The sequence below is a fragment of the Dicentrarchus labrax genome, unplaced genomic scaffold, assembly GCF_905237075.1.
Source record: "Dicentrarchus labrax unplaced genomic scaffold, dlabrax2021, whole genome shotgun sequence".
NCBI classification, from domain to species: domain Eukaryota; kingdom Metazoa; phylum Chordata; class Actinopteri; family Moronidae; genus Dicentrarchus; species Dicentrarchus labrax.
In genome coordinates, this window is record NW_026136715.1 from 12,984,779 (window position 1) to 13,008,668 (window position 23,890).

The 23,890-nt window shown below is 43.5% G+C and overlaps 2 protein-coding genes across 6 annotated transcripts; both read right to left on the reverse strand.

The window, feature by feature from the left end:
• Positions 1-195: 195 nt before the first annotated feature.
• On the reverse strand, positions 196-13,064 carry ncoa6 (nuclear receptor coactivator 6). Of its 3 annotated transcripts, none has more exons than XM_051426160.1 (17): positions 12,964-13,064; positions 11,778-12,115; positions 11,064-11,219; positions 9,933-10,055; positions 9,424-9,546; positions 8,498-9,316; positions 8,226-8,357; positions 6,556-7,873; positions 6,327-6,445; positions 5,698-6,176; positions 5,368-5,604; positions 2,192-5,240; positions 1,725-1,781; positions 1,581-1,611; positions 1,067-1,108; positions 688-821; positions 196-566 (listed from the first exon to the last, which is right to left on the reverse strand). In XM_051426160.1, exons 2-17 carry the CDS (start codon positions 12,073-12,075, stop codon positions 520-522), a joined length of 7,164 nt encoding a protein of 2,387 aa, XP_051282120.1. In that variant the 5' UTR covers positions 12,076-12,115; positions 12,964-13,064; the 3' UTR covers positions 196-519. The 3 variants fall into 3 exon arrangements, with proteins under 3 accessions (XP_051282120.1, XP_051282119.1, XP_051282122.1); XM_051426159.1 differs by having other exon boundaries at positions 9,418-9,546; XM_051426162.1 differs by lacking the exon at positions 1,067-1,108 and having other exon boundaries at positions 9,418-9,546.
• A 580-nt stretch (positions 13,065-13,644) lies between these two features.
• LOC127377883 (glutathione hydrolase 7) lies at positions 13,645-23,890 on the reverse strand. Of its 3 annotated transcripts, none has more exons than XM_051426165.1 (17): positions 23,620-23,890; positions 23,231-23,372; positions 22,297-22,871; positions 21,639-21,865; positions 21,326-21,477; positions 21,117-21,234; positions 20,936-21,003; positions 20,332-20,405; positions 19,964-20,157; positions 18,951-19,038; positions 17,410-17,537; positions 17,220-17,308; positions 16,965-17,117; positions 16,735-16,849; positions 16,484-16,621; positions 16,200-16,299; positions 13,645-15,472 (listed from the first exon to the last, which is right to left on the reverse strand). In XM_051426165.1, exons 3-17 carry the CDS (start codon positions 22,514-22,516, stop codon positions 15,300-15,302), a joined length of 2,037 nt encoding a protein of 678 aa, XP_051282125.1. In that variant the 5' UTR covers positions 22,517-22,871; positions 23,231-23,372; positions 23,620-23,890; the 3' UTR covers positions 13,645-15,299. The 3 variants fall into 3 exon arrangements, with proteins under 3 accessions (XP_051282125.1, XP_051282124.1, XP_051282126.1); XM_051426164.1 differs by having other exon boundaries at positions 23,231-23,490; XM_051426166.1 differs by lacking the exon at positions 23,231-23,372.

Below are 23,890 nucleotides of genomic sequence, written 5' to 3' on the forward strand. Positions count from 1 at the left end.
CATTCAGGATACATGTTTATGGTCCAGATTTATAATTTAAAATTATTCACCTAAATGGACTTCTGACTGTTTACATCACACTCCTCCTCCGACTTGTGCTCATCAATAATACAGTACATTAATGCAGTACTGCTAAGGATAAGCAGGCTGAGACTGAACTTGAAATCTGAATGACACATAAATCATTTTACACAATTTCACAGAACAAAAAGCAGTAGAAAATTTAATTCAGTTTTACAACATAATTATACAATCATGACAAGCTCCATTATCAGTCTTCACATGATTAATCCAGCATTTAATATAAAAAGCACATTCACACAAACACATACTTGTATGCACACATTCTAACTACAATCTCACATAATAGCATGGACAAAACAATAGCATAATTCTTTTTAAAACAATCTGTACATGGGTTTCTTCCTCCAGTGAAAATTCATAATCTGGGACAGAGAAACCGATATATCAACTGATTCACAGCGGGAAAACAAAAACATTTACAGTACAGTTCACAGGCTATTTAGACTTCCTTCGTTTGGCCTGGGTGGGGCTTGCTCCAGTTTCTGTAAAACCAAAAACAAAGTATACTGTATTAGGGAAAAGGTTGTAATGTAACATGTATAGCTTAGTTATTATACCGATAGACATCCCATCTTTTACAGCTGCTTATGTGTTTACAGTCACCTTTTACAGCAGCACTGGTTCCAGGCCTGGCTGATCTCTTCCTAATGCCACTGTCCGCTACTGGCTCCTCCTCCACCTCCTTCTCTGCCCGGGAGCTGCGTCTGCTCGGTCCCTTGGGCTTCTCCACAGCAGCTCTGGGAGGACCAGATAGAAAAACAACAAACAACAAGGAAGGAAGGACAACACAGGGATGTGTTACTAAAGATGCAAGGGTGTGAGTTAACTCTGCTCTACTCAGAGAAAGATATAATACCACTCAGGACTCGGCTGTTTTTCCTCGTCTACCACAGATACTGTCCGTCTTCATCCCGACAGCATCCACTACGTCGACATGACCACTGCTTGTGTCTTTGCAGCGCAAACATGTTAAAATACATACCTTGGGACTAAGTTGATGGGCGTCTTTCTTTTCTTTGCCCATCTGTGATAGAAGTGGAAAAACAGCGGTAAACTATAAACTGTGCTGAACAAACATGGCTTCACTTCCCCACCATATTATGACAATCCCCAGGAAAAGAGATATGGCCATAAAGGTCAGCGGAGTGGTACAATTTGCTCTGTGACAGGCTGTTTGTTTAAAATTCTGACATGCATTAGTATTATTTATTATTATATTTATTATTGCATGCTAATCATACATACCAAGTGCTGAGGCCACGTGGCTCATTGTTTTCGCCATGTACCCCCTTGGCCAAGCAAATGAACTCCCTGAGTTTCAGTAGAGTTAGAAATGTCTAAGCATTTCTCCTTCAAGAGCACGGGTCTTAAGACTAGGCCAACTTTTGAGAGATCAATAGTAGGGGACACCTTAATAGACCCCACCACATGAAGCATTACACAATCAATCAATAATACAGCAGTTAAAAGAACATAAATGTTTTGAGGAGTCTTACCCCTGCTCAGAACCTGTTGAGACCTCTTCACCTGAAAAGGACAGAAACAAGAGTTATTTTTCTGCCACGTATTTCAAGTGACTCATGAGATCATATGAAATTGTTTTCTCTTCAAGTACAGGCATTTTAACAACACACACGTACCGGTCTTCTCACTGGCAACAGGTTCCTGGGACTGTGGGACTTCTTGTTGAATAGGTGCTGGGGGAAAAGTATAAAATAGCTCAAATGACACATTTAAATATATGAAACAAATTATTAGTCAGGAATACATATATAGAGTGTTGAGCAGAAGGATTGTGCAACTGTCTCCCCTTGAATATCACCTCGAGTTGGCAACAGTTTTTGTGTAAAGCAATAGTTTTCCTTTGTAAACAAGAAAAAAACAGGAATACCACATATTCTTTTTAAATGTGCAAATCCAGGCAAGCTTAATGCTTACACGTTAATATGGCATTTAATAGAAAACTCTTACCACAGCAGTGACACACCCTATATAAAAAGGTAGTCAAAAGATTAACCTGACCAAGTATTATAGCCAGAATATGGTCATTTACCTGAGACATGCACACACAACAGTAGATTCTTTTAACTCACAACTGTGTGTTTACCTGGGGTGGTCTGAGTGCTTTCAGCAGGTGCAGCTGCTGGTGGTACGGAGGGCTCCATAGGCAGGGGGTCAGACTGAGCAGGTGGAACTCCGCTGGGGTTAGCAACTGGAGAGGACGTGGTAGAGGGAACCTCCTGAACAGGCCCAGATCCAGCAACAATAGGAACAATGGACGATACAGGACTTTGTACAGGAGCGCCCGTAGAGAGCAAGGTAGCAGAAGAGACACCTGTGGTAGTACCAACTACCGTGACAATAGGAGCTTGAGAAGTTACAGGCTGGGCTGGGCTTGAGACTGAAGCTGGTGCAGACACTGGAGCCTGGGTAACAATCTGAGTAGAAACAGCAACTTGGCCAGACACTGGGACTGGAGAGGAGACTGCAGGCAGAGTAATGTTGTTTTGAGCAGCAGCAGTAGTATGGGGAGCTAATGCTTCAATCTGAATGGCAGGACTAGCGGGAGGATGAAAAACCTGTGGTGGCACAGCCCCAGAGGGCCCCTGTGCAGGCCTTTCTACAGGACTCTGCTGAGGGTCAGCTGTACCAGCAACAACTGGAGCAGCCTGTGCAGGTTTACTTTTCACCTGGGCAGTGGGAGGTGGAGACATAGGGCTCTTTCGGATTGTGTTAACAGCTCCAGGACTAGAGCAAGGAGGAGGAGAAGCCAGAGGAGGCTGAAAGGGAGATGATGCTGCAGGGCTTGGATGGGGAGATGGCTGCTGAACCGGGGGACTAGTTTTCTGAGCAGAACCTGCCTCACCTAGATTTTCTGTTTTGAGAACCCCTGGATTAATTTGCTGAGGAGATGGGAGGGTACCAATTGGTGCCGATGAGGGGATACTAGTGGCAACCTGGACCTGTCCAGCAGCACTTCTGGCAGGCTGAGTGCTAGTCATGGTGGCCCCTGAGGACTGGGTGGAGCTTGGGGCAGGAGAAAGTTGAATGTTTGTAGTGGATACTTGAATTGGCCCCATCATGGTGACTGCCTGTGATACCACTGTGGAATTGGGAGCCACAGATGCACCTGGGACCTGGAAAATTGGGTTGATAAATACAGGGGTGGTGGTGATAAACTGAGGAGGTCGGGTGACGGGTGCCTGCTGCCGGATGTCCTGAGGTCTAATGTTCTTGTTAGGGACAGCTACCATGGTGGAAACCATAGATGTGGGTGCTTGGGGAGTAGGGGCAGAGGTGATGGGGTTAGAGGTGACAAACACTGTAATCTGGTTGGGGGAAATGGTGCTAGAAGAGGCAGGGATCTGTATGACTGAGTGAACGCTTGTTACAGGTTTAGGACTAGGGCTTGGTTTTAGAGCCGAACTGGCTGGATTCAGAGCAGAGCTGGAGTTAGAACTGGTACTAACAGTCGAGGCAGGACTGCTCTGACCGGAAGTGACTGAGTTGGGGCTTACACTCATGGTGGCATTAGTGTTAGTACTGATGGTGGGGCAGAGAGTAGGTGTTGGGTTTACATTTGGACTGGGATTGACACCAAGACTGGAGATGGGGTTTTGGTTAAGGCTGGGGGTAGTATTGGAGTTTACATTAGTGCTAGGGTGCAAGCTGGGAACTGAAGCAGGCTGCAAATTAGGACTGCTGGTAGGGATTGAAACAGCAGGTTTGGGTTTAGCTTCTGATTCATTTATAGTGGCAGTAGTCGCAGCAGAAGCTGACATATCTGTATTCTGGGAATTACTGTGGAGTGGTCTCTCCGGATCCAAAGCAGACTTAGGGCTGTCCTTTCCCATGACATCCCTAACAGTATTACTCTGTACGGGCCGAAGAGGCATGTTTGGGATACCCGTGTTATCCAGTAACTGGTTGAGGGAGGTTGGAGCTGTCCTGAGAGTAGGTGAGACCTCCGAGTCCTGCATAGGTGCTGCGTGGGCTGGCTGCCTATCACCTGTGCCAGCCTGCATTTCCAAGTCAGGTTTAGGCTGCTGAGGTGCTGGGAAACGAGGACTTGCCATTCTAGGAGCTGATAACTCCCTCAAAGGCTGTTGAGGCTGAGGCATCTGTCGCTGCTCTGCTGTCATCGTGCCCTGACTTTCCCGGACTCCCTCAACAGGGTTTCCTTGTATCCCATGGAAGGAGCTCTGGGTCTGCTGTGCCTCCATGCCACCACTCACTTGTGAAGGCATAGATACTGGACTTGGGGGTACTGAGGTAGGGTTTAGCATCATGGTTTGCCCCTGAGGGTTGACCAACTGCTGCTGGGGGGGAGGGCAGGCGATTGCCATCTTTGTCCCCTTTTGTCTCCCTGGACTTGGGGTGGCTGACTTGCGGCTAGAGGCTGGACTTGACCTCCGACTATTGCTTGGACTTGCCCGTTTACTCTGCCCTCCAGACTGCTTGTCCTGTTTAGTGCCTACACCTCCTGCTCCAGTACCAGTGGAAAAGGACTGTTGATTGTTGTTAGTGTTATTTCCACCCACACTGCCATTGTTGTTGTTGCCGCCTGGTAGAGTTAGGCTAGGAGGGGCCTGCCCAATGGCTTTCAGAGTTGTTGGGTTAAGACCTTGCTGGTCAAACCCCCTGTTTAGGTTAGGCTGCCTGGGAGGCAGAGGAATGTTGATTTTGGGAGGAAACAGCCCTGCAATAGAAGCATTTAGCCTCTCAGGTGAAAGGTTGATTTCGGAGGGTTCAGTACTGGGTGGACGATTAGTTGGGGTGAGGGGGTGGTGGTATGGCCTGGGGCTGGCTCTGTTGGGGGTTTTGGGCCTGGAACTCTGTGAGGTTGTGGGGACATTCGGGAAATGAAGGCCAGGTATGGGGCCTCCTTGTTGAGGCTGAGTGGGTAACTGTTGCTGGGGACTGGCTCCAGTGTGCTGGGGCATTGATGATGGACCAGGCCCTTGCTTCATCATGTGAGTGTTGGAACCCTGATTGGCCATCATCTGTTGGTTGCCATTTCCAGACTGTACCCCAATTTCTGGGCCACCAGGCCTGTCCTGCTTCGAGTGGGCCCCTCCAGAGGACTCTTCAGATCCAGTGGCTTGGGGACCCTGCCCTACTTCAGGATGGGACATTCTTCGTGCAGCGCCTGCAAGCTAGAAAGGATAAAAAATACAAACAGTATACAGTTTACTCCCAGGAAAATAAACTGCAGTCACAAGTAAATTAAAATCATGTGAATGTTCAAATCGAGTTTTATATGCCACAGCAATTACCCCTTACCTGTGGGTTCACCATCAGGGGCATCCCTCTGGCTTTGTCAGGTGATGGCGGTACTCCCCCATGTCCTTGAAGGCTGATCATTACAGGCATGTTGCCTTGCTGCGATACAGGAAGCCTCTGCACCTCAGGTGGATTGCCCATTCCCCGAGGAGGTAGCTGCCCCCCTGGAGGGATGGACATGCGATTCTTTGCCTGCTCCTGCTGTATTTTCAGCATCATGATCATCTGCTGTTGTTGCTAAAATGCAAAATAGGGTACAACATTAAGTATGAAGAGATACAGTGTGTCGATACCAAACACTGTCAACAAGGTATGTGATGATTATAATACCTGCTGTTGCAGGTGTGGCTGTTGAGTTTGCTGCTGCTGTTGTTGCTGCAGCTGATGAGGGTGCATTTGGGGCTGGCCTTGACCCGCAGTCTGTGGCCCAGTCATCCCCTGCTGCCCTTGAGCATTCTGGAGACCCTGCATCTGCTGCATCTGTTGTATCTGCTGCTGCTGCTGTTGCTGCATCTGCTGTTGTTGTAACTGTTGCTGCTGTTGCTGTATTTGCTGTTGTTGCTGTATTTGCTGTTGTTGCATTTGTTGCTGCTGCTGTATTTGTTGTTGCTGTATCTGCTGCTGTTGCATGTGCTGCATTTGTTGTTGTTGCTGCTGCTGCTGCTGCTGCTGCTGTTGTTGTTGTTGCTGCTGCTGCTGCTGCTGCTGCTGCTGCTGCTGTTGTTGTTGTTGTTGTTGCTGCTGCTGTTGCATAAACTGCATGGGTACTTGCTGCAACACTCTCTGGTCTCCAGGTTGGCCAGGAAAGCCTATGGAAAGTGTAAAGAGGCACACATGTACAAAACAGATACAAGTACAATTTTGGAAAAGTGAAGTTTACTGTATAGTTTATTTAATAAAAATAATTAGCAACTTAATGCAGATACAAAAAGAATGCCAAAATTGATTATGTCATTTACCTGGAGGCCTGTTGGCAAAATCAGGGAGTTTTGGGCCAGAGTTGTCTAAGCCCAAACTCTGTTCGCCACTGAGGTTTGGGAGTTCGGAATCCTCCATGCCAGCAGCTGCATCAAGACCACTAAGAAAAAGACAATAGACAGATGAAGTTGCATCCAAGACTTAATGTAACAGTGATATAATTTATTTTAACTATCCATGATGGCAAAACCAAAACTGTAAAATTATTACCCAAGTCCCTCTACTTGTTGTTGTCCCTCTCCCTCTTTGGGTTTCTTCTTCCGTGCAGGTTTCTTCTTTTTGGGTTTGGCCTGATTGCCCCCACCTGCTCCCTGTTTTCCTCCTGGCCCAAACTGACTGGCAGAGATATCACTCTGCAGCAGGTTAACCAGCAGTGGGCTAGTCAGTGTTACATCCTTGCTGACAGGGAAGCCACCAGGCTGTCCACAGGGTCCCCCCATTGGCATCTGACCTTGGAACTGTGAGTTAAAGTTCATGCCATGACCTGCAAAATGGCCATTTCCCATCTGCATGTGCTGAGGGCCCCCCATCATGCCTTGCTGCTGCGCCTGCATATCAGGGACCATCTGTTGAACCCCCAAGTCTCCTGTCCCACTATTAGGATCTACCAAAGGATGTGGGTGTTGTTGAGCTGCCTGTTGTTGTTGCTGTTGCTGTTGCAACATGGCTTGTTGCTGTTGTTTCTGCTGTTGCTGCTGCTGCTGCTGCTGCTGCAACTGCTGTTGCTGTTGCAACTGCTGTTGGATAAGTGGATGACCAGCAGGGAGCCTCATCTGTTGCCCATGCATGCCCATAGCTTGATTAGGATTGCCAGCAATAGGAACCTGTTGGGGCTGTTGCTGGTTCATCTGCTGGTGTTGTTGTTGTTGCTGCTGCTGCTGCTGCTGCTGTAGCTGTTGCTGTTGCAACTGGTGCTGCTGCTGCTGTTGTAACTGCTGCTGTTGGAGTTGAGCCATTTGTTGTTGCTGTTGTGGAGTCATCTGCTGTGGGCCAACCTGGCCCTGGAACTGAGCCATGTTACCTGGAACGTTTGGAGAAGGGCCACGCATCATCTGGCCAGGCATGACCCCAGCTGGAATCTTGCCTCCAAATGCCTGCTTGTTAACCATTTGTTCCATCATGGAGTTTTGCTGCTGTTGTTGCTGTTGCTGCTGCATGAGCATGGCCTGGTGCCCTTGGCCTCCAACCATCTGACCCTGCCCATGCATCACCCCCTGGCCTTGCTGAGGCATCATCTGCTTGGGTGGGGTCATCCCTCCCCTCTGCCCTTGACTGAGGGGCCTTGAGAGGACAGTTTGACCTCCACCCTGGCCTTGAACCTTCTGGCTGGGGGAGGAGGACACGGGCTGGACCTGATGCTGGAGGCCCATCATCTGGGTCTGGAGGCCAGGCTGTTGCTGCCCCATACTAGGCCCAGCAGTTGTACCAGGGGGCGGACCCGCCATGCTACTTTGCACACCCATAATGTTGGGTTGGGCATGAGGAGGACCCTGCATTGAGTTTGGTGTGGAGGCTGATGGCTGAGCTCCTGGTGTAAAATGGAGAGGGAAAAAGGAAATTATTTAAATGGGTTTTGGTAGGTAATAAGCTAATATGCCTTCTGTAAACTGCACGTCAAGCCATGGAGTGTGAAATTAGGCTGTTGGCACAAAGCAGTTCATCAAATCTAAATGAGAATTGAAATCTTAAGCTACTCAGTGTCAACAAGTAGATGATGAACTGAAAGCATTACTAGATTAAGTGCATTTCTTACAGTTATGTGCTATCACAACAAGTTTATTTTATAAAATGTAAAGTATCTTGTCTCAGTACACGTGATTGTCAGAACTATGTGATAATCAAATTAAACAGATTTGTTTGCAGTGTTGTAGATATTTTACCTGTGTGAGTCATCGCTTGACTGCTCTGTAGCTGCTGACTGGGTCCTCCACCAGGGGTTCCTGGAGTGCTGGCACTCACCTGACCTTGGACAAAGTTTTGGGTTGGAAAGCCCATGGGACGCTTCTGCATGCCTATAATCAGTATTCATTGATGTTTATATTTGAGGCATCAAAGTACAAAATGTAAAATAACGTTAATACACAAATCTTTTAAGATGACCAAAAATACATTTATTTATTGTAAAAAGAAACAGTCACAAACGGGAACTTACCTGGGTGAACTTGGGCCCCAGGCTGTCCATGCTGGGGCATTCCCATAAATCCTTGTTGCATGTTACCCTGTTGGCCGAGGGCTGCTCTTCCTGGTGATCCAACGCCCTGGGGAAAACCCTGTGGAGTTGTAGGTCTCTGAGCCATCATGGGAGGAGTCCCTGGTGAACCCTGCTGAAAAGGAGACGAGGAGGAACCAGGCGACTTGGCAGTGAGGTTGCCCTGTGGCCCAGAGGTTGGTGGAAGGGGTGGAGGAGGTCTGGGTGGTCCCACGACACCACCAGGGCCAGCTTGTGGGCCTTTAGGCTGGGGGGCGGCAAACTGACCCACTCCCGTCTGCTGTTGTTGCTGTAACTGTCCCTGTCCCATGGCATTGAATACCTGCCCAGCCTGCTGGCTGCCGAATGGGTAAGGGGGTGGAGGGTGGCTGGGAGTCTGAACTGTAGCAAGGGAGGGTGGACGTTGAATTTGGGCTTGGGGTGGGGGCTTTCTCCAGGCATGGCCTCCTTGGGCAGCTGGTGGCTGAAGCACCCCAGGGGGCAACTGGTTCCATCCAGGAGGCGCAGCCATCTGGCCTGATGGGTTAAATGGAGGTCTAGGTCCAAGCTGGGAGAGTTGAGCTTGCTGTTGGGCCTGTTGCTGTTGGTGGTGCTGTAACTGCTGCAGTGCACCGGGGTTGAGCGGTCTCCCGGCTTGCAGGGCCTGCATGTGATGGGCAGCCTGAGGAGGCATTGGGCCAGGGCCATGGGGACCAGCCTGTTGGTGTTGAAGTTGCTGTTGCTGCTGAACCGACATACCTGGCATCATTGGCTCCATCACATCTGTGAGTGAAGAAGACGCAGTTCTTCCATTATTGTACTGACCGAGCAGGGAGATGTTCAAAATTACGACATGCATCTTTTGACGTACAAGAAATAAAGACCTGAACCTGTCTGTGAAGATGGTCTTGGAACACGAGGATGCATCTGTCCACTGCTGCCTGGTACCATAGCTTGACCTGCCATGCCAGGGCCAGGGGGAACCATCGATGGGTTAGCCATCCTTACCCCTCCTAATGGAAATGTGCGGATATGTAATAATTATGTATAAAAGAAACAAAATATTTATCAAATGACGAAACACTGAATACGAAAATAACTAAATACAAATCATTAACTAATGAATTGACGTAACACACTAATGAAAACAAAAACCAAAAAGCAATACAGTTAACTAATTTAGGCTCTTTATTTCATGTCTTTATGGATGCAGCTGTGTTAGAAATGAATAAGATCAATCAATGTTTGCATATTATCTACTGTATCATTATCTAAAACAAATAAAAATACTGTTACTACAACTACTATTAATAAAAATAATTACTATCCAATAATGACTCACAGTTTCAGTCTAGTTGGTATAGAGGGACCATGTGTAATCAACTCAGTAAATTAATACCTGGACCAGGCTGACCTGGAAAGCCAACATCCATTCTCATCTGTCCAGGTGCTCCAATTGGTCCATTCACTCGGACTTCTTGTCCTCTATTTGGTCCCACAGCCACATTGATGGCCCCTTCCCCTGAACAACAATAGAGTGAACATCTATAACTTACTTACTATAAATTTACTACAGGTCTAGTTTGTATACTTTATTTTGCTGTGCGACAGATGAAAAAAGAAAAACAAAGCAATAATAGGAAAATAAGAAAATCCTATGTGGGATTTATGATACATGATTTGTAGATTAGGGCATCTCTGCAGCACTCCATTATAATGCTGTTTGACACACATTTTATATTCATAAAAAACTGCAGGCCTTATTGTGATTTTGATAATATTGTGATTAATTGGGATTAAATCTATTCTATTCTATCTATTCTTGAAATGACTGACCAGTATGGCTTCACTGTGGTAAGACTAAGCTGACCTGGTTTGATCTGTTTTAATTAATGCTGCCCAATTTCTCCCATAAACACCTGTCATTTCAATGGTTCATTTAGGCAACAGATTTTCTTCTCATCTGATTGTATTTACCTACTTGTTTTAAGCAAGGTACAGCATATTTTGCCTCTACAAAGGTTTTCTCACTACACAACTGATTTCCTCAAACAGTGGACTGGGATATGCCAGAGATGTCTCTCTCTGGGAGGTCCTAGTATCCAGGAAACTGATGGTGATGAGTAGGCATACTTGCAGGTGGGGTGTAGTGGGATTAGATAATTAAAAAACTGATCTAAATTAAGGCTCCAGAACAGCACACAGGTTTTGAAGGATCTGCCTCTGTAACATAATAATCTTTAATAACTGTAAAAAAAAAAATCATTAAATGGCAAAATAATTGTAGAACATTCCTCTACAGTTTCCATATGGTAAATTATTAATTATTACTCGTCATTATTAATATTTCACAGCACAAAAAGTTGGTTTCTGTGCATATTTTCTAATGTGTGGACTAGAACACACTTAGGAAACTGATGAATGGCACTAAAGTTCTTCAATTGTTCTCATCTGTGCTTTCGAATGATTCATACATGAGGCCCATTGTCTAATTTTTTTGTGGCAAGGACTTTGAAGGCAGTGCTGTTACCTTCTATCTGCACAGAGAGAATCCCCAGGTCTCTGAGCTGCTGCTGGTTGTTCTGGGCCAGCAGTCGGAGTCGCTCAGCAGCATCCCGAGGAATGTTGAAGGTAACTCGCACACTGTTCCACGGCTCCACATGCTGTGGCTGGAGCCTCTCAGAGCCTAAAAAAGGGACAATCGATGGATATAAGTTGCAATTGAAGTGTATACGTGATGAAAAGAATTCTAGAGACTATTGGTTAGAGAAAGACAAGGAAAGTTAAGAAAAATAAAACAGCACACAGAAATGGGGGCATGTCTCAAATGTACACTGTAAAACAGCAGCCCGTGGGCTTGTTTTACAACAAAAAGAAACAAACACAAAGTGGTTGTACGTCAGATATGAAAGTGACAATGTGAAAGTGAACACAAATCTCTACAAATTAACTTAAATAGGGTAAAATTATGAATCAGAAAATAACTAATGGATGTATTCAGACCATTATCTATGCCTACATATTCGTACTGTGACAGTAGTGTAATCTTTTATTGAGCATATCTACTGTTCCATATTAAATAATAAAACATGGAAAGGTCCAAGAGGATAAATGTGTTTTTAAGCAGCTCAGATACACAGCGAGAGGTGTACATTGGCAACAGTACAGTAGACAACTGTACTGGGCAGCTCCCTTTTCTTTGTATTTTCCAATATAAATAAGAGTTGAATAAAATTAAACTAACCCATATCAAGCATGTCTGGAATCCCACTGAGGATAGAGTCAAGTTTTTGTGTGAAATCTTCATCGTCCATATTCCCTTGAAAGGCAACAAAAACTGTAAAATCTTCTCCCTCTCCAATGTTTTCTTCGCTGCCATCTTGCTTGTTGACTTTCTCCTCTTCTGTTACCGTGCTTCCATGGCAACTGTCAGCATCCTCCCCTGCATCATCCCCAACACCAGAGTCCCTGTCGGAATCATTATCAGGTTCCAGGTACTCTGTCCTCTGGGACAGCTCAGGTGGGGTACGTCGATGCGCCATCCTCCCCTCTAACTAGGAGTGGCGTTTGAACCGTTTTATGCTGAAATTGCACACCAGAGAGACACAGATCACTCGTGCATCCTATAAAGCACTAGTGTCACACTTAAGAATCGATGGATGTGACAAAGTGGGTACCTTCAGTATTAGTGTAGTGGACTTATATGTGTGCAAATGCTTGTTAAACAGGTAGCTACAAGTGTCAGTTATACGCTGTAAGCTTTAGGTAAGACAAGGTAAAAAAAAAAAACTACTAAAAACGTACTCTTCCCTTTTGTAAATCATCCAAGTAACTAGATGACGTTATCAACACACCTGTACATTAGTGACATCACTCCGACCCGGCGATTGCTAACGTTTTACCAGCAGACTAACCTCACAAGGTTACAAAAAGGGACTGTAGGTGGTCCAGATAAGGCTTAACTGCAGTGTGATTTGCATTAAAGTCAAATACCGTCATACTGTATATAAATGCACGTCCACAACCGGTGGCCAGCTGGGTTAATGTAATCGGCCCAGCAGTAGCTCGGGCCTTAGCGCAAACGTTAGCGAACACAACGAGATCAAAGTCGACAGGAAGAACACCGATATCACGTATCATTGTGTATTTCCATGCACATGTGGACAGCACTTACAATTCAAAATCAACACGCATTCAGCAGATGATTAGAGGAATATTATGAAAAGAGGAATAAAGTGATGTCAAGGCGGTTCCTGCTGGCTTCTCCGAAAGCTCCAGTTAGCAAACGATAGCTAAGTTAGCTGTGTAGCACTGCAGTTAATTCATCATGAAAACACTCAAACACTGCGTATTAGCTTCCCAATGTGGCAGCTTTAACTTGCTACATACCATAAGCAGTAAATTACGCATGAGAAAATGTAAAGCCTTACCGCATATATTCATCTGAAAACAAAGTTCAGCCAGTCGACATCTGCTAGCCAGATTAGCTAACAAAACATGAATCACAAGCAAGTCAGAAACGATGTCAAGCGAACAGGAAAATAAAATACCGCTTCCGGTGCTGCTTTTCAAAATAAAATCCCAATTAAGGAAGGAGAAGAAGTAATACATAATACTGGAGTAAAAGAAGAATTTACAGTTTTTATCAGTTCAAACCCAAACACAATTACGTTTCCTTCAAATTTCACCTTTATAAAATTAAAGCTTTTTTGATTAAAAATGGTGGTTTTGTTTGTCATTTTTCTGAATTCACTTGTTATTTTTTTGTGGTCCTTGGAGCCAGTAACCCAGCTAAAATACACACTTATACAATACGTACAGTTTAATTGTTGCAGTGCCTCTATATAAATATATGCAGCAGAATCTTGATTGGTGTGCACATTTATTGGACTTTGCCTTTTAATAGTAATAATAATAATAATAATAACAACAACAGGTAATATACAGGCAATGTGGAATTTGGAAAATACATCAGCTCCAGTCCAGTCATCCAAAAACCTAAAGCTCAGTATCTGGAAAGAGCAAGCTCACTTAATTATTCTACAGTAGGTCAGATGCACCAAATGCAAATGTACTGTATGGAGGAACAAATGGGCAACATGCTTCAGCGATAGGGTGTGTGCAAACATTTTATTTCGTGGGTTTGGACGTTGCTGATTTTGATCAAATTCAGATACAACTGCACATGAAATCAAACAGGCATTGTGCAAATGCGTGCCTTAAGGCATGGTACTCTACAGTACAGGAAACAAGCATCAACACTCATATTGCACTAGTGCCCAACAACAGAGTAAATAAGGTTAAAGACATGTTTGATCAGTCAGCACTGGCCATTTTGGAATGCAATGCTTTACAAAAGCTATTGGTTCTTGCTTCAAACCTAATATAATTACACAATACGTACACAAAAATAAACATAAGAGCCTTTTCTAAAATGCTGATTGAATGCATTGTGTTACAACAGTATAAATAATGTATACAGCAAAACAAATGTTCATATAAAAATAGACAGATTACATTCAATCCATCTGTAATGAATCAGATTATTCCCTTTCTAAAAACAAGTATCCCCACTCTAAATAAAAAAAAATGTATGCTTTAATTTAAAACTAAATCATGCAACAGATAAAAAAGTCTTAAGTTATGTATTTAGCCATTTGTAATATGTAATAATTAATTTAATAACACCTGTGAAACAGAAGCAAATCCTTTTGATTAAGGAAATCAATTGACATGTGGAGGTCTTTCCAGAATTCTGTAGGATGTACTTTGTGTAAATAATGTGTCTTAACATGGTCCCAAGGAGCCAACAGTTAAAACTCCAGCAGCTGTACCAAACAACATCTAATCACAGTTACACACCATATAAAGAGCAGGAGGGTAAATGGTTTAGCCTGTGTTCAGTTTAGAATAGACTAATTCAGGTGTGACAATGCAAGGTTTCAATATTGGTACCTTCACCATTCCACGTGTTTTCATGTGTTATGTGGAATAATGGTGAAATGCAGTAGAAGAATTAAAGAGGGGAAAGGTGACTTAAATGCACTGAGGACCATGCATGTGTAGTAAATGGTGGCTTCCAGGTGTGGCATCCTTACTTCTTTTTTTTATGTCTGCCCATTCTTGCACCAAATCACTTTGTTCATCATTCATTTTCATCAGAATTCATAATCTTATATTCAGACTTGAATGTCCTGCTCAATACCCCAGAGGCCAAAAACTAGCTGCAACTCAACACTGTGAAAATAGCTTCAAAAGCTATAAGACATTTCCAATTTTTTTTTCTCACCTGCACTAGGTAAAGTTTATTGCTTTCTTTAAGTGGAACTGGAATGCATCAGATCTTAATTTTATGAACATGCCTTGCATTTTTATGTCCTGCTCTGCGTAATATAGGCTGCAGACTTTGACTGATGCCCTTAAGGGACAGACATACATTTTCAACACTATCTACACTGGGCCTGAACGTTACTTGAGGCTGTGAGAGAGGGCACACCAACATCGGTATGTGAGATGGCAAACTTTCTGTGTGCCAGAAAAAACAATATCTATCGTACGATCCGTATCAGATCCCTACAAAGTCGTCTCAGACAAAGCTGCATGTCTTTTTGTTGACTGTTTTTTTCTTGTCAAACAACTGTGCTTTGCCATTCATTTCTAATGTACTAGCTGATGAGCAGCCTTACTCCCTCACTAACCATCAATCACACAGTGTTACTCTTACCCCTCCTTCATTATGTGTGAGTATGGGGGGAGCAGGGGGGCACTAGGGCATGTTGGACATAGTGAGGGCGGAGGCATCAGCACTACGGGGGTCCTTCACTCCAATGATGAGGTCATTGGTTCTGCGGGTGCCCTCCACCAATGACAGAACCTCTCTCCTCTCCACCTTGTGACCTTTAGCCTGCAGCAGCTCCACGTCTTCTTCTAGAAACTCAGCTGTAGGAGAGAAAGAGACAGTTGGAGAGAGAAGTATGAGCTGAGGTTAGCGGGTAGAATGGAACTAAATATGGTCAAAGGCAAAAAACGTTAAAGGCCCTATCTAGACTCATTGTTTGGTCAGTCTGTTCTGGGCCACTGTAGAACATGGCGGTTCAACATGGGAGCCTCCATAGAAGAGGACATATCTATGAAATTCCATTTCTGCCAATAGATCTTCCTAAATGTTACACACTGGACCTTTAAGTTGCCTCTGACTAAGGCAGATCCAAAACATCCTGATCTGTCCAATGTACTAGATCACTATGGTAATGTACCAGAAGCTGATATATCTCTTTGCTGGAGTCAGCAAGAAATGTGATGTTTGCAATATGGGGTTCACAGGATTTACTAACATATCATCATTGTTTTTTCTACCTCCCACTAAAACTGCAGATTATTCTTTTTACAGCACAGGAAGTCAGAAAGGCATTTTACTGTGCCAAGGTGTTAAACCCTACAACTGCCCCCTTTGTTTTTTATGACAATAGAAGCAGCTACTGCTCATACACGTTGTATAGTATAAACAAAAATGTGATTTTAAGACAATCATAAATACTGGTACAAGGATTGCTCTGGAGCACATATCCAGATGCGTATTGCATGTTAATAGCAGGATATGGCTATTATAATTGCAAATTAAGTCAAAGAATGGATCGTGGATCGTGGATCATTAGGAAAAACTCACAGTCCACAAGGAGGGTGTTGGGCTGCAGCTGTGGGTGAAGTCTACCATACGCTAAGCTGTCACTCATATTTTTACGCGAAGACAGAACATTCATCAGCACCTGTGAGGGATCAGAAAACAGAATAAGACATACAGAATAATAGCACATACATAAATTCATTGTTATTAAATTTGATCTCACAGGGGGGAAAAATGCATTTCTATAAAGATATATATACACACACACTGAGATCTAACAATCAGTGTAGGATTGAAGTTATTCTTCAAGTAATTTAAAAAACAACCTGTGTGATGCCACTGAGAGCTTTCTCTCCATTGGAAGATCCGATGGCTACGTATGTGCCACATAACCCCACGGCAGGCCTCACTGCAGTTGGCATCAGGAAGGACATCGGCCTCTTCCCAGGCTGGAGGCTGTTATGCTACAGCAAAAACAAACATAACCCATGAGGACTTAGTGCAGCAACAAAGAATATTTCAATAAGAAATCAATCAATACTGCATTCACTTAAACAAATACAAAATGAACAATTACTGGGTTTGGTGATGAGCTCCCTGTTTTATTAGGCCAGGAGAAGTCCAGGATCTGGCTATTCAAGAGGATTCCTGAAGGAGTCACTATCCCGCTGCCGAATGGTTTGTTTAGAGAGCTAAAACAGCCACAAGTAAAAGAGAAATCTGGTCTTAGTTTTCCAGTGATATCAATCAACTTTTAACTGTCACTGGGATTTACTTAAACAATGTGCAGGTTAAAGTATGATGTACCTCATAACTGACACAATGTGGTCATCTGGGCCCATGACCATGACCTGGGCAGCTGCTGCACCCTTCTCCAGAGTAAATGATGTAGCGTAATGGCTGACAGGGAAGGCCTGAGAGTCGTTGATCATCTGGCGGAGCACGGAAGCCTGTGATTTACTTGGAGATGGGAACAACAAAGGGCAGGGTTAAATGGAAATGCCTTACTGAATTAGGATGGATATAAACATTATATATTTAAGATGACATGGGGAGCTCTACCTCAGCATCTTGGCGACAATCTCTGAGACAGAAGGGTCATACATGGGGTCTCCCAGCTCACTAGCCAGGGCAAGAGCTATCTTCACAGCCTGGAAGAGAAATGCAATATGAACACGTAGGTAAATATCATGTGAATTACTGCAGTGCAGATTGTTTATGCTGTATAATGGTGAAGCAGTTAGAATGCAACCTCTGCAATCCAGTGGTAGGTGCTGTTCCTGGGCACCTGGCTGGTAATGTTGTAGCCTTCCAGGATGTTGAGAGCTGTGATCAAGGCAACACCTGCATGCGGGGCTGACGCTGCCATCACATGGTGTCCTTCAGAAACAACAACAAATCATTGGGTTGAAAATGTAATTATTTCAGTGACGACATTAAATATAACACAAATAAAAGCAGAACTAGACTGATTGGTATAATGCAAAAGGAAAATTGCATTACTCGAACATAAAACTTTTAAACAAATATTTTTTGAGGGGTTTTTATTTAATATATAGGACAGCTCAAGATAGAGTGAGAGAGAGAGAGAGAGGGGATGACAAGCAGCAAAGGGCCACAGGTCAGACTCGAACCCATGGCCACTGCAGCAAGAACATAAAACCTATAAGTGTAACAATAAAACATTTGCACCATATATGCTTGTTGTATATAGTAGTGTAATACAGAAATAACACATACAACAACGTATCTATATACAATATAAAAATTATATGAGCAACTTCACATAAAAAAGAAAATAAAAAGTACTCCAATATTCCCAACAAATGCGAAATATAGCAGATGAGAAAAACAGAACAAAGTGAGAAACAATTAATTATAAAGCATATATAGGATGAGTTCATGTCCATTAAATTTGCATGCTGGGTAAACAGCAGCCCATGTTTATGTAAACAAAGTATTCAGATGCAGTGCAAATGTAGACTTCTTACACATCAGTGGACATGTCTTTGCCATCAAGTCCATATTTTGAGGGACATACTGTATTTACAGCACTACAAGGAACTAGACAATGTCATTTCTGGCTGGCTGCTGAACGCTGACCTTCATTGTTTGATGAACAGCTGGGAGCTAATGTGAACTGCATTACTGGCTTAACTTTGTATGAAGGAGCAGCTGAAGGAGTATAAAGAGTTGAAATAGTAGGAAAGGGATAAAGGGAGCAAAATCTTTGTTGTGAGAGATAGGGGACAGTGCTGAACGTGTCGCCATAAAATATGCATTTGTGTGTCAAAAATGTGGTAAATACAGCAAGTTAAGAACGTCCCTCTTTCTTCTTTGCTCCAGGAAATTCTGGTCTCAGTTAACATTGGAGTCAATGGGGCAGTTGGATGGTACTCACTTTGAGTACTTTGAAAATGTCTAAGTCTTAGCTATTCACATTGTTAGAAAGAGCATATATTGTTCTTGCTGCAATGACAGAAAAATTATGTATGAAGAGTGGGAACTGAAGGAAACTGAAGATACATTTTAAGAACAGTTTAACAGCTCGAACCAACTCCGCAACTCTGACTCACTTACTCTCTGAACATTATGTCCATTCATTTAAATGGGGGGGGGGAATTTGGTAAAGTTTAAAAGATACATACACTAGTAATTCTGATAATGTCCTCAACGAGCTGAACATATTTAAGTTCAAAAGAAGTTTCTCCATGAGGTAATTAGGTGCCATCGGCTATGATTCAGGTCAAGTCAGCTTCATGTTGGGTTCCAGCTCTGATGTGAAATATTTACCTTGATAGATGATCTCTGCCGGTTGCTGTAAGACCGTGCTGTAGTTTCCAAAGTCATCCTCTGTGAGCACTCCGCCTCTTGTTTGCACCTATTAAACATTCATAGGAGTTAAAATTTAAAGCTGGTGATTGTTGTTTGTCCTGTGCACTGTGCTGTCATTAACAGGTAAAATATAAACTAAAATTTGACCCTCAATGAATATTTAAATTCTACTAGATTACCTACTAAAATGTATTCATAGACAAATAGTGCCCAATGTGAGTTGCTTTTGACGTGGTGTTACATATTGATTAAGGTATGTGTGTTGTATAGATTGAGTTACACTCTAAGGGGACAGTCTGCCTGCATCCCATACCTATATCATGTGTAAATTATTTGATGAGGAGGAATTGAAGGGTTCAAGGTTCATGTAAAATAAATGGGTCCTTAGTGGAATCAAGTCCCATTTCAATGAAACAGCCCAGCAAATAATGACCTCCTTCATGAAGATTATTCCCAAACTTTGTCCAATAGGAGCTGATTAAACTGCATGGTCATTTTTGTTGCACTGCATTGCATTAAACCTCAATGTGATCTATTGTAATGTCTGTAAATGGTTCTATAGATTTTTGCTTTTCCTTTCCCTTTCTTTTTAAACATCATATTTGATTACCATATTGTTTATACTGTATTTGTGTTTTGTCACAAAATATTAACAGATGGCAGCGATACGCAGCAGTAGCAGAAGGTACATTTACTCTCAGAGACGACAAAACAACATGCACTACTAGTTTTTTATATGACAATATCTGCTTAGAACAATGCAAAGAACAAATTATTTTCCATTTAGACAACAGAATCATTATTTTGTCACAATAGGACAGGACTGAATTATTACCTCACCCTAGCCAAAACATAAAAAACTGAGGAGAAAGCCTTGTGTTTAAGTGGTAAAAATGACTCCCCCATGGAGACTTCAAGACTACTTATATAATTACAGTTAGAGAGTTGGAGGAAAAAAATCTTTTTCTTACTGCTGCTGCCATTTCCTGTGTCAGGTTCCCACTGTAGAACTCTGATATCCCCTTAACTGCGACGGCATCTAAGATGGCTGCTAAATCATGACGTCTGGTTAACAGCCCAGGGAGGGGTGCCTGGCCGTTCAGGAGGAACAAATCCCGAAATGCATCTGGCAAGTTTTGGTCCTTAACTTTAGCCAGAGCTTCAGCTAGGGGAGAGAGAGACAGGGCAGATGAGATCACCCCTAATCTTCAAATATGACTTCACCTTGTGTTAATCGGGAACGACACTGAGGCCGGGTGACAATGCTGGTGTTTTTTTTAAGAGCAGGAGTAGTGTCATTAGTCACCCAATGATTTGTACTACATTACACTATACTTACCAAGGTCATGAGTAACATTAAATCCATTTCTGGCCACATCTGCTGCCATGGTAACCACATCCTTCCACTGCATTCTGGGGAGGTCAAAAGTGACGAAAGATCAGTTTAGTTTACAAATGTTTAAAAATATATATATTCACTCTGAACTAATTTTTCTCGATTACTCTTCCAAAATGATAATCCATAATGTTTTAACACTTAGTCTCGATGCATGGATAAAGCAAGCTAGTTAGTTTGCTCTGTAACATCATCCTCATACCAGCTGAGGCATCAGGATCATGGTAATTACACAGCATCGGAGTAATTGTAACCCAGCATTCTGGCTAAAAAAAACCCCACAATGCCTTTTCTTTTAACACAGCTGGTGATACTTTCACTGTGAGATCTCACTCATTTAGCCCTGAACACTGAGACAAGACATTGTCAGAGCTGACATCAAAATAACCGTTTGCTATTCTCGTCTTAAACAGCAACAGTTTTATCTATAAGGGGGCGTGTCTCAAAAACGAAACAAACAATATCAAAGAAGGGTGTAGACTACGACTATTTATGACACGACAATGGGAAATCAAATAAAAACTGTATTACATAACAGTTACTGTACCTGCCATAGAGCTGGTGTGCCTGATGCATCCCACTGAGCATGCCTGGTACTCCCACCAGCAGGCCGGGCTAAGATGCAGCAGCAAGAACAGGGTGCACACATTAACCAGAGTACAAAACAATAACAAAAAGACTCAACATCTCACAGTTATAAAAAAGGACACACCAAAAAAACGCCTTACATATTGATCAAGGTTCGTATGCAGCATCTCCTCGTGGATGGCAGATGGTGCCGTCTCTCTGAAGTCGATGACCCTCGTCTCATTCTTACGGATGTCATGCACCAACATAACTCCACCACTAAATGTCAACACAGCACAAAGATCTTTGTATTCAACCATGTTTAGGAACCTGAGTGGTGGTCCTGTTTAGAGCTGTTTTTATCACTCACCCTCCAATACCAGACGTGTGAGGGTGGACGATTCCCAAACAGAGGGCAGCAGTGATTGCAGCGTCAACACTGGACCCCTGTTTCCCAAGGACGTCAAAGCCAAGAGATGTACACTGGGCCACGTCTGTCACCACTGCTCCTTGGTTAAACACCTTGCAACAAACAGGAGAGCGAAGCAGGAAAGCAGAAAACAGATTGTTAATATACCTTCGAACTGACTTGTGTGGAATAATCCCATAATCACCTGTAATTATTTGCAACACTATTGCAACATGGTTACAAAAGTGCAACTGCAACACACACACGCTCCTACCTGTGGGTCTCCAAAGTAGATCTGCATGATGAGAGCTACAGTGACTCCCGTGGCAAAGGTGAGACAAGCTGTGATGATGACTGTCAGTCCATCTCGCTGGCAGGCACAGTCTTCTGTAAAGGGGTCTACGGTGGTCTCCCGCAGGGATGCGAGATCGTGGCTAGCCAGGTCCGAAGCAGAGGAGGGGAGACGCTGTAGGCGAGCCGACTTCAGAAACAGATCTGGATCTGGAACAAACAACACAAGCCAAAACTCTTCAACTGAACAAGACACAGCAGGACACAAACAATTCTTGATATGTCCCTTATGTTCTTTTTGTGTCAAACCAAATTCCATTCAAAAATGTGTCAATTTTAAGGGTCAGTGCCTACTTTAACAGAAAAACCCAACAAATTCTAAACATTTCTGGTTCAAGCTTCTCAAATGTGAGGATTTTCTGTCATATATGGCAGTAAATTCAACATCTTGGGTTCTGGACCACTTAATTAATAATACAAATAATTATTAGTTGCAGCCCTAGTTCAAATTCACCCTTGAATGACTTGCAACAATGAATAGTGAAAACGACTCCTGGAGATTAGACAATGCTGCTCCATGAATCCACATCCAAAAACCTTAAGACTTATAGTAAATTATGTGTCTGCCCTGGCTGACTCACCTGTATCCTGCTCACTCAGGACGTTGTCGTCATCTTTGCGAGATTTTAAGGTGTTTTCCCCGGACAGCATGTCGTCCTCTGGCAGCCTGGGGAAGCTGGTGATGCTCATGTAGTCCACCGGAGAGTAGGCACTCCCCAAGGTCGTCTCTGGATTGGCATCTTTATCTGCCACGCACCCGGTTGGGTACCCAGCTACAATTTCAGGAGCAGGGCTGTGCATGGCTACTGTTGATCCCGCAGTCACACACTTAACTTATCTTTATCCTTAGGGTGTTCAGGGAGTTAGGCCAGGATATTCATATTCCCAGTCACATCTGGTAATCAGTCACTGACATCCAGATGAGAAATCACCGTAATATACCTTTATGGACCACTAGTGTTGCTGTAGTGCTGAATAATGACTTGATGGGATCTTTAATATTTCATTATATCAACAATTCTCCTGCTGGGATTTGTAGTTTTTACCATCAGCTGCAGTTTTTCTTAGAAAATATTTCTGATAGGCCAAGACACGGGTGTGTAACTCCGATGATGATGCATTTTTTTTTATTTCCTCCAGTCATGTAGGCTGCCACCTGCAGAAGAGAACAAAACCATGCAGATCAACTAGTTTTAGACAAGGAATTACCTTAGAGAAAGCATACACGTAGGCTATAATCGCATTGAAGTCGCATGCTCATTACACAAGGTAAACAGTCTCCCGCAAATATTGACATGCGACAGTATGTCGGCCTCCGTCGGTCGCTGGAAAGCGGTCAGCCAAATTAATATCCAGTAACATGTTTTAAAACAGCATTAATAGCGTGTATAAAGCGCGTGCACGGAGCCAACCCTCTTCCTGCGTTTGTCCCCCCCCGCGCTGTCACACGCGAGCCAAACGCATCTTTCTGCTAATGGTGCCCATTTAATTGGAAGCGAGGCAAGTGTTACTCACCCCGGTGTCCGTCGGGGGAGAAAAAAACAATACGTGTAGTCAAATAAAAATCATCCTCGGCGGTGTTGTTTTGAGGGGGTTTTGAACAGGTGAGGTGAGTGAGTGTTGCTCTCCGTCATCACCGAAAACACCACAAGAGCTCCTGAATCACGACACCACACGGCAGCGGAAGTTGGTTTCACGTTACAGCTTCAGACAACCGGTAAGACTTGTCAGAGAAACGAGCTAGCTGGAATTTAAAATACACCTGTGGCTGTAACCTGAAGATCAAAGGGGGAAACTTAATTTTTTAAATAAATTACAACTAAATTATGTTAGATTACACACATTTATAAAGGATGTAGAGCTGATGGCCGCGTTGGGTTTAGCGGTGCCAATATCAGACTTACTTCAGAGTAGATGGCGTCAGGGCCGTAAAGATCCACTAAATCTCATCTCCACAGCTGATGAACAAAATCATCCTTCACTGCACAGGTGCTTCAAGCCATTTCCCAGCCAATATTACAGTGCAATAGTTACAATAGTCAATGATGAAATTGCCCCAAGGACAAAGTCTCCCTGATGTGAAGCGGACAGACAGGTTATAGCAGGTCTTTGAATAGCTTGACTGCTTCAATTACAAATCTCTCGTCCCTCCCATGAAGCCTAATTCTTTTCCTG